The sequence below is a fragment of the Melopsittacus undulatus genome, chromosome 11 (genome assembly GCF_012275295.1).
Source record: "Melopsittacus undulatus isolate bMelUnd1 chromosome 11, bMelUnd1.mat.Z, whole genome shotgun sequence".
NCBI lineage: Eukaryota > Metazoa > Chordata > Aves > Psittaciformes > Psittaculidae > Melopsittacus > Melopsittacus undulatus.
In genome coordinates this window covers 15,189,515-15,199,450 of record NC_047537.1, presented here as the reverse complement: position 1 = coordinate 15,199,450, position 9,936 = coordinate 15,189,515, and the positions used below count along the sequence as shown (strand labels likewise).

At 58.0% G+C, this 9,936-nt stretch overlaps 1 protein-coding gene across 2 annotated transcripts; it reads left to right on the top strand.

Moving 5' to 3' along the window:
* Window positions 1-429: 429 nt before the first annotated feature.
* Window positions 430-8,850, top strand: SPATA20 (spermatogenesis associated 20). Of its 2 annotated transcripts, none has more exons than XM_034067484.1 (16): window positions 430-479; window positions 1,292-1,429; window positions 1,693-1,757; window positions 2,022-2,176; window positions 2,430-2,573; window positions 2,798-2,999; window positions 3,092-3,222; window positions 3,302-3,406; window positions 3,862-3,936; window positions 4,136-4,348; window positions 4,445-4,637; window positions 5,315-5,483; window positions 5,869-6,077; window positions 6,201-6,400; window positions 6,502-6,582; window positions 8,620-8,850. In XM_034067484.1, exons 1-16 carry the CDS (start codon window positions 448-450, stop codon window positions 8,788-8,790), a joined length of 2,283 nt encoding a protein of 760 aa, XP_033923375.1. In that variant the 5' UTR covers window positions 430-447; the 3' UTR covers window positions 8,791-8,850. The 2 variants fall into 2 exon arrangements, with proteins under 2 accessions (XP_033923375.1, XP_005144386.3); XM_005144329.3 differs by lacking the exon at window positions 430-479 and adding an exon at window positions 623-1,093.
* Window positions 8,851-9,936: the final 1,086 nt, after the last annotated feature.

The following is a 9,936-nucleotide window of genomic DNA, read 5'->3' as shown; positions in this document are numbered from 1 at the left end:
CGGTGCATGGGGGTCTCGCTGCTGGATGGATCCCCGGGGGGTGCCTGCGGGGGACCGGAGGGAGCTGCGGACCCCCCCTCCATGCTCTGCTCCCCGCGGTCCCCGGCTGGTTCGCGCTCCTTGGCCGTTATTCCCCGCTCCTCGCCCCGTTCCTGCTCCATGCCCCCTCCCAGAAGGAGCTGCGGGGAGGGCAGCGGCCTCCCTCACGTTGCTGGGCCCTGCTCCGGGACGGGACGGGACGGGGGGGCTGTGGGAGCGCCGGTGGCTCGGGACTGCCTGTGAGACAATAAAAGTTCGGACCGATGCGGTGTGCGGGATGCGATGAGCAGGATCGGGATCAGGGATGCGGGACCCGGGATGCAGGACCCGGGATGCAGGACCCGGGATGGGCGGGGACCGGACGGGGCGGGCCGGTGACGGTGGCGGCGGCAGCTCCGCCCCGCCGCCATGTTCGCGGCGCCGCTGCGCCTGGGCCGCAGGTACCGGGGGCGGGGGGGGGGGGGGGGCGGTGGGAGCGGCGGGGCCGGCCCCGGGGGCGGTGCGGGGGCACCGGGAGCCCTCCCGCAGCTGCGCCCCCCCCCCCCCGAAGTCCTCCCCGCGCCTCCCGCATCCCCCTCAATGCTCCCGTGCCCCTGCTGCAGCTGCCCTGAGCCCCGCTGCGCCCTCCTGAAACCTTTCCACACACACCCCTCCGGTATTCCCGAACATCCTCCCTGCGTCCCTCTGCATCCTCCCGAAATCATCCCTGCACCCTCCTGTATTCCCTGAAATCTCCCCTGGAGCTCAGCAAACCTCCGTGCATCCCCTGCATGACCATGCATTGACTTACTGCCTGCACACAGCTCTGCGTCCTGCCCAGCAGCAGGAGGATCTCCCTTGTCCCCTCCTGTCCCTCCCTTGCCATGGGGAGCTGGTGCTGCCCTGCCCCTACCCCTGTACCCACGGGAGGAGATTTTCCTCTCTGCGGATGCTGTGCCTGTACCCATGGCTGTAGGGTGGCCCCCAAAGGGCACTGGCAGGGGGCTGGAAGGGAGGGATCCCAGGGGATCCCAGGCCCTGGGCTGGAGAGCAACCTCACCTGAGCATCACACAGGTAGGGAAGACTTTGTAGGGTGCTGGACCTGCTGAACCCCAGCAGAGCCACCCAGCCCTGGGGCTGACAGTGGTTCCGCTGGCACAGGGAGTGAATAGCATGGAGCCGGGTGGAGGTGGTGCTGCTCTGGGGCATCGCAGCTCTCTGCAGGGCTGTGCTTTGCTGTGAGCAAGGAAATGATCCCGTTTGGTGTCACAGGTTCACGTTTCTAACGGGGAGCCTGACCATGGCCACGGGGGGCGCAACGCCCCCCCCCAGCATCCCTCGTCACACCAACCGCCTCATTAACGAGAAGTCCCCGTACCTCCTGCAGCACGCTCACAACCCCGTGGACTGGTAAGAGCAGGCTCGTGCCTTTCTCCTTCTTCTCCTTGCATCCATGGGGCTGAGGGACTTGGTGCTGTGGAAGTGATGGCAGGCGAAGCAGCCTGGCCTCCTGCGCAGCTCCCGATGGGCTCTGAGTCCATGCTCCTGAGCCATTCATGCTCTGGCAGTCCTGGCTGCTCTCCACCAGGCAGCAGCTTCTTGGGAAGCTTTAGAGGAGCCCAGGTCCTGGCAGCTATAACCCCTGAAGCTCCTGTCTTGTCTTCCCTCTGCAGGTACCCTTGGGGTCAGGAAGCCTTCGATAAAGCAAAGCAGGAAAACAAGCTGATATTCCTGTCAGGTAACCAGAAATAAAACATATTTCATGCTCCCATGCGTGTTGTTAGGACCAGAGTCATTGTCCAGATTGTAGGAGCAAGAGCCTGGAGAGCCCAGGAGGCCCTGCAAGTGGCCATGCTTGCAGGAGACCCTTCTCCTCCATCTCTTCTCTATGGGGGCAGCAGATGTTGCCCATAGCAGGGTTCCCCACGGCTGGGAGATCTCCCCTTAGTGTGTCCTGCTCCCTGCCAAGGGTCTTTCCTCGCTCACCTGAGCTTGCTTTCAGTCGGTTACTCCACCTGCCACTGGTGCCATGTGATGGAAGAGGAGTCCTTCAAGAACGAGGAGATCGGGGAGATTATGAACAAGAACTTTGTGTGCATCAAAGTGGATCGTGAGGAGCGGCCAGATGTGGACAAAGTGTACATGACCTTTGTGCAGGTGAGGAAACGTGGGCAGGGATTGGACTTTCTCTGTCAAGTTGAGGTTCATGGTCACGTTCCTCAGGCAAGAAGAGCCAGTATGTGGGGTGGTCTGATATATAGGTCTGCTGTATGGGGTGGTCTCTATGGGGCCATGCATGACCACAGGGGTGGAGGGAAGTGTGTGTCTGTGCTCAAGTGAGACACCTTGATGTTAAGGAGCAGAAAGTGCCTCTTGCGTGACCTTGGTGCCCCTGTGATTTGTCTCTCAGGCAACCAGTGGTGGAGGTGGCTGGCCCATGAGTGTCTGGCTGACTCCAGACCTCAAGCCCTTCGTAGGGGGGACGTACTTTCCCCCTGAGGATGGAGTTCATCGTGTTGGCTTTCGGACTGTGCTGCTCCGAATTGCAGAGCAGGTATGGGGCAGGAATGGTGGAGCAGGCAGTGCTCAACCAAAGGGACCACAGGCAAACTGTGGCTTGATGGGTGACTGTTGAGATACAGTCATGAGAAGCAGTGGCCCGTGTCAGAGCTTTGGCTGGCTTAGAGGTGGATTTGAACTGAAGGTGCAGTTTGGATTGATGCAAGGCAGGATGCAGACAAGATACGGAAGAGCTGACTTTCTCACTCTGCATCTTAGTGGAAGGAGGACAAAGATGCCCTGTTGCAGAACAGCCAGAGGATCCTGGAAGCATTGCTACACACTACTGAGATCCGTGTGCAGGGCCAGGAGTCACCCCCCCCATCTGAAATGGTGATGGCCACTTGTTTCCAGCAGCTCTCCAACTCCTATGATGAGGAATACGGCGGCTTTTCCAAATCCCCCAAGTTCCCCACCCCAGGTCAGTCACTGGTGCTGAGCCCTGCTGTGGGGCAGGCAGCGCTGTGGGGCAGAGCCTACCCTATAGCCTCCCATTTTCTCCCTGTATTTCAGTGAATTTGAATTTCCTCTTCACGTACTGGGCCCTGCATGGAACAACCCCACAGGGTGCCCGTGCTCTGCAGATGGCTCTGCATACTCTCAAGATGATGGCCCATGGGGGCATCCATGACCACATCGGTCAGGTAGGAGGAAAGCCATGGGGTTAAAGCCTTGGCATGCCCAGGAGGTGTGGGATGGGACGTGTGCTCTTGGCCTTTGCAGGGCTTTCATCGCTACTCCACTGACCAGCACTGGCACGTCCCTCACTTTGAGAAGATGCTGTATGACCAGGGGCAGTTGGCAGCTGCATATAGCAGAGCGTTTCAGGTATGGCTGTGGCACCCTCTGCTGTGGATCTCACTTGAATGCTGCCTGGGAAGGCTGGCTTGGTTTGAGGAGCAGCTTCAAAGCCTGTTCCCCAAGATAATGCTCATCCCATGGGCTTGGAGCAGACCCATACTCCCGTTCATCTACTGCTGTTCATCCAGAGATGGAGCACAAACCCGTGATGGTACAGCCCAAGGGTTTTGCCTGTAATGGGAGGCAACAGCCTTTTGACTGGCCTGCAAGTCAGCAAACACGTGCTCCTGCCTCTTTGGTGTAACTCAGGGTTGCTCTCCAGTGCCCATAGATTCCCATCAGAGATCTTACTCCGAGTCCATCCCACATTTAAAATCCCTGGACTTCCAAATGTGTTTCCTCTCCTTTGAATCTCGGTCTCCACTCTTGCTGTGTCTCTTGCCTGCCCCCTTGTCCTTGTAACACTGATGTCCACCCTGCAGATCTCTGGTGATGAATTCTTCGCCGATGTTGCCCAGGACATTCTGCTCTATGTCTCACGGGACCTGAGTGACCAGGTAAGTTGTTCCCCAAGCTGGGCCAAAGGGAGCTGCTTACCCTGCCCTGGGACGTGGCTTGGGGTTCCTTTTACCTCCCTGCCTCCCTTCCCAGCTGAGCTCAGTCTGGGGCATTGCTGTGTCTCACTCTGGGCTGCCAGCCCAGCAGTGATGGAGCCCTGGCTGTAACTGGAAGGTTTCTCTGTTGCTCTTTTCCCAGTCAGGAGGTTTCTACAGCGCAGAAGATGCAGATTCCCACCCGAGCACTGAATCCAGAGAGAAGCGAGAAGGAGCTTTCTGTGTGTGGGCAGCTGAGGAAATCCGGGCTCTCCTTCCTGACCCTGTCGAGGGAGCCACAGAGGGGACAACCCTGGGAGATGTCTTCATGCACCACTATGAAGTGAAGGAGACTGGCAACGTGGATCCCATGAAGGTGAGAGCATGGGGGAATGGCAGAGCATCCCCAATGTGCGCAGGGTCCAACCCCCCTCATCCCGGTGGTGTTTATAGAACGGGGCTCTCCTTCCAGGACCCCCACCAGGAGCTGAAGGGCAAGAACGTCCTCATTGTGCGGGGCTCCCCGGAGCTGACAGCAGCCCGGTTCGGGCTGGAGCCGCAGCGGCTGGGTGCAGTGCTGCAGGAGGGCCGGCAGAGGCTGGCTGCTGCCCGGGCACAGCGCCCGCGGCCACACTTGGACTCCAAGATGCTGGCGGCGTGGAACGGTGAGAGATGGCTCCGGGCTGCAGGGGCCAGCACGTTACTGGGGGCTTGTAGCAACGGGTCCTGATGGGAAGGGGACACGGAGGTGATGGGTGGGCTGGGATGCGGAATGCGAGAGCGCTGGGAGGAAGCAGACCTGAAGGCCATGGGGCTGCCGAGTGTCAGGGTGCTGCTCTGGCTTTATTTTCTTCCCCTGTTGCCAGCAGAGAGCAGCAAAACACTTCCCATGGCTCAGCTTCCCGGTGTGGGTCTGGGGAATGGGATGGAGGTGGGGATTCAGGACCCCGGCAGGGTGCAAAGCCCATCTCACTGGTGCTTTAGCAGCGGGACCATACCTCTGTGTCCGGGTGTCCTGCAGCAGGTAATAATGCAGTACCCCAGGCAGTGTTCCCAGCGGTGAATGCTTGGATAGCTGGATTTGGAGTTGGCGTGAGTTAGACCATGTCCTGCAAACAGAAAGACTCTCTTAAGCCCCATTTCTGCCTACAAGTGAAGGTTTAGCTCTTGCTGGCTGTGCAACGCTCTGCCCTGCTCTTAGGTCACGGTAGGTGGCTTAGAGGAAAGAGCTGATGGGAGGAAAAGAACATCAGGGAGGGTGAGCTTCACATTGAGCATCCTTCAGAGACAGTGACATCCACACCACTTCCTTGTGCCTGAGCCTGTCCCTGTCCCTGTGCAGGGCTGATGATCTCAGGCTTTGCCCAGGCCGGGGTAGCCCTGGGCAGGCAGGAGTACGTGAGCCGGGCTGTGCAGGCAGCCGCCTTCCTGCGGAGGCACCTTTTCGACCCCAGCAGCGGGAGGCTGCTGCGGAGCTGCTACCGGGGCAAGGACCACGCGGTGGAGCAGAGGTGAGCGGTGGTACAGGGTGTCTGCAGCCCCACTGGCACCCCCTGCCCTCTGCAGGCCCCGTCCTCCTCTCCTCTAGGCAGCACTGAATGCGGAGGGAGGGAGGCTGTTTGGTGCAGAGCTGCATCCAGTTTGGGATGGATTAGTGCCCTTCACCCGGTGCAGAGGAATGAAGGTCAAATCCTTTCCCGTTCCTCATCTTGGCATGAACCTTCCCCTGACTGTATAGAAACTCCAGGCTCAGCCATGTGATGGCACAGCCACCACTTATCTTAGGCTGAGCTCTCCTTGGCTGGCAGAGACCAGTACATAGGGCTTTGCTGGGCTGGAGAACAGCTCCCACTTGGCCAGTGTAGAGACCCTCATGCTCCTCCCCTGCCATTGCAGTGCTGTGCCCATCCAGGGTTTCCTGGAGGATTATGTCTTCGTCATCCAGGCTCTCTTTGACCTGTATGAAGCCTCACTGGATCAGGGCTGGCTGGAGTGGGCCCTGCAGCTCCAGCACATGCAAGACAAGCTCTTCTGGGACCCCAAAGGCTTTGCATATTTCTCCAGTGAGGCTGGTGATCCCTCCCTGCTCCTGCGCCTGAAGGATGGTGAGCCTGGGGACATGGCCATGCCGTGGGTTGTGCTGTGGGGCAGGGGTGATGCCTGGCTGGAGGACTAAGCCATGGGGTGCTGAGGCATTGGGCTGATGGAGGAGATATTGTTCCCTGCAGATCAAGATGGAGCAGAGCCCACTCCCAACTCTGTCACTGTCACAAACCTGCTCCGAGCAGCTTGTTACTCGGGCCAGACAGACTGGGTGGAAAAAGCCAGGCAGATCTTGGCTGCCTACTCAGAGAGGCTGCAGAAGATCCCAATAATCCTGCCAGAGATGGCCCGGGCCACCGCTGTCTTCCATCACACCATCAAACAGGTACAGGCTGGGGCTTCAGTGTCCCTTCCATGACCTGGGTGGTGTGGGTGCAGTCACAGCTCTGATTTCTCCCTCCTGCCATCCATGCTCTCCCTGGACAGGTTGTTATCTGTGGGGACCCACAAGGAGAAGACACCAAAGAGATGCTGCGCTGTGTCCACTCTGTCTTCAGCCCAACCAAGGTAGAGGTGCCAGCCCTCCCTACTCCCTGCACAGCCACATCCTGCACAGCTGTCATTGCATTCCCTGCTGCTGTCTGCATCCTTTCTCCCAGTGCAATAGCACCCATCCTCCTCTTTCTCTGTCCTGCCTCCCTTTTGGGAAGCATCCTGTCCTTTCCATATCCATAAGCACAGCCAGCAGAGCCATGGCTGAGCCCCTGCACCCCTCTCCCTGGCACAAACCACTGGCAGCCCAGCCCAGGGAGTGGTTGCAGCAGTGGCTGCTGTCACTGCTGGCTGTTTACACAGCTCAGCCTGAGCCCAGCATCCCTATCCTGCCGCTTCCCAACAGTCATCCCTCTTTCCATGCTGCATCGCATGGAGATACAGCCACTCCTTTTCCTACCCACCTTCAGCCTCCCCTCATCTCTCCTTCCCCACCCCAAGGAGCTACCTGAGGCTGGGCAGCCCTGGGTCAATTCCAGGGACACAGCAGCTTTGGGAATCAACTTTGTCAAGGAGCTGGGAAAACATCACAGCTGTGTCCCCTGCCACCAGTGCTCCCTTGGTGTTGGCAGGGTGCTGGGGGCTAAGCTCGTCTGCAGGAACACAATTAATTAGGTCATTCCAGTAATTAATTCCTTATAAACCTCACATTGAAATTCTTGCTGTAATGATAAAATGACATTGAGGTCACAGGTTTCAATGGACCCTGTAACCGGAGCAGCCCTTTGCCACAGGCAACTGCTATGGGGCTGTTAATGCTCTAGGGTGATGCCAGTGGTTGCTTCCCTGGGGATCCTGGTGCTGGGAGCAGAGGGGATTGGATCTCTGCTCCTTGGTATAGATCCCTGCCCTGTTAATGGTCTTTAGGGTAATTATGGAGGATCCCATTATCTCCTCAGCTGCAGAGCACTAGCCTGTGCTTGCCTTCATCCTGGCCCCGCAAGAGGACCTTAGGGAGCTTGTGAGAAAAATGAATAATGAATTTCAGATTGGACATGAATTGGTAATTAATCACTCCTGGAATTAATTCCAGACAAAGGAGAGCGGGGAGGAGGCTGCGGGAAGAACAGGAGGGGCAGGCAGGGAGACCGGCTGAGCCAGCACTGCATCAAGGCAGAGGCTGAGCAGTGATGAGAGGTGATGGGGGACAGGATGGGGCTGCAGCAGCCATTATCCAGGACAAGGATTTGGGGACATGGTGACCCCATGTAGCAGCCCCTGCCAGGCCCGGGTGAGGCTGCACAGTGTTCCTGCTGGGTGTCATCCCTGTTGGGTGTCTTTCCCGGCTTTGTGTTTGCTCCTGGTCCAGCGGCAGAGGATGCTGCATGCCGGGGTGGGAGATGTGTATGCTGCGGGTGGCAGTGCTTAGTATCAGTATCCCTTGATGGCAGCAGCATGAACATGTGGCAAGTGTGTCAGTGCTCGGTGGGCACCGCAGTGGGTGCATATGGTAGAGCTGGGGCAAATGAGAGAGAGCCATATACTCCAACAGTGGGATGTTGCCGCTGTGCCTTGGACTTTGGGAATGGCTGGTGTTTTGCTCACCCTTTGCATTTGTGTGGGCCTCAGGCTCCCGGCTGGCTCCTGGCCTTTCCCTGATGAGCCACAGGCCCTGAGGCTTTAACAAACATTTTCCCTTTCAGAAAAGCTAATTATCACATCACCCTGGCTGTGCTGCTCTGTCAGCTGGGAGAGCCCCCAGCCCATTGCTCGCCTGTGTCTGAGCTTCTTGGGAAGCAGCTGAAGGGCTGTGCAGTGGGATGGGGTGATGCTGATACTGGCATTGGAGCTGCCTTTAGGTTGGGTGGGTATCCGCAGGGAGCTGATTGGCTCTGGGACACTGGGTGTTGGTCCCTGCCAGAAAAGGGAGGCAAAGCTGCTGGGGATGCTATGGACCTTGCACTCCTTCCAGTGCAGGTGTGATGGGGACGTTGCCACTGTGGGACCCTGGCAGAGGGCTGGCTGTGTCCCCTCGGCTCCCTGTCCCTATCCCTTCAATGGATGAGTGCATGGGGAGTGCTGCCTGTGCTCTCACAGCTCCTTCTCGGGCAGGTGCTGATGCTGGCAGATGGAGACAGCGCTGGGTTCCTCTACCGCCAGTTGCCTTTCCTTGCATCCCTGGAGAGGAAAGATGGGAAAGCCACCGCCTACGTCTGCAGCAACTTCACCTGCTCCCTGCCCGTCACCTCGCTCCAGGAGCTGCGTGGGATGCTCTGCCCATGAGCCCTCTGCCCCTAAGGGACTCAGACACCCATAATAAACCCACCCTCAGCATCAGCTGCATCCTGGCCTGTCCCTGGCTGCATGGTTGGGCTGTGTTTGCACCATGGCTCTGGCAGCATCTCAGCAGAACCAGCTCTGCTCCCTAGTGCTGGCTTTGGGATGGCCAAGAGGTACCCACTGATGAACATCTCCCCCTGCGCACACACGTTTGCTCCTCGCCTTTTCTCACCAAGGAAAAGGAAAACAAATTAACTATAAATCCCAGCGTTAATGGAGAAGTCAGATGGGAAAACAGAGTTCCTATAGCAACCCAGGATAACACTGTCAAAAGCACCTGGATGACTTGGGAGTCAAGTGCTTCTGAAAGTGTTACCAGTCACAGCAGCCACGGTGTTTTTCCATTACAGGGTGGATTGTAACGTATGTTAAGTTGTAGTGCGTGCAGAACCCCTGCTGGTCACCACAGCTGATGAAAACGTGCCACACGGCTCAGCCTGAGAGCTTCCAAAGGGCTAAACAGCTCATCCTGGCTTTGCCAAGGGTGCAGAAACCCAGCTCAGCTTGAGAAAGCACATTTCTAAGTCTTGTTTTGTTTGTAACAGGCCAGTGCCTGCATCCACACCAGGATGGGGTTTGATGCACTGTTTTAGGAGGGTGCTGATGCTGGGGTGCTTGGAGCTGCCTTTGCTTGCGTAAAGTTTCAGTAACAGCACAAGCAATAACCCCTAAACCCTCCCTTTGAGCAGTGTTTGGGGAGGGAGGGTTTGCCCTGAGCTTTCCAAGCAAAACCTAGGCTGGACCAAGGGTCTCAGCCAGCTTCACTGGGAGCTTGGCTGCATCCTGCTGATGCCGGGGGGGATGGCACTGTGGGATCTTGGCAGAGGGATGTAACCCAGCCTGGCATAAGTGGATGCTGTTACCAACCACACAATCTCCCTTTGCTGCAGCATAAGCATTATCCTTCCCTTCCTCCCTCTCCATCCCTCCTCCCTGCATGCAGAGGGGTGAGTACCGTGTTTTCAGCATCCCTCTGACAACCCCAAGGCTCCCCAGCACAGCATCCTGCACCCCAGGCAGCGGGATGCTGTCATCTGGCAGCAGAGCAGTGCTGAGCTGTGCTCCTGTTGGCTTTCCAATGGGTTGTGC

What these genes read in the sequence shown, in the direction of transcription:
- SPATA20 (XM_034067484.1), top strand. Translation starts at nt 448, where the DNA reads ATGTTCGCGGCGCCGCTGCGCCTGGGCCGCAG. An exon ending in GCTCCTGCGCCTGAAGGATG is followed by an intron (nt 6,078 to 6,200) that starts GTGAGCCTGGGG and finishes TGTTCCCTGCAG; the next exon opens with ATCAAGATGGAGCAGAGCCC. An exon ending in CTGTCTTCAGCCCAACCAAG is followed by an intron (nt 6,583 to 8,619) that starts GTAGAGGTGCCA and finishes CTTCTCGGGCAG; the next exon opens with GTGCTGATGCTGGCAGATGG.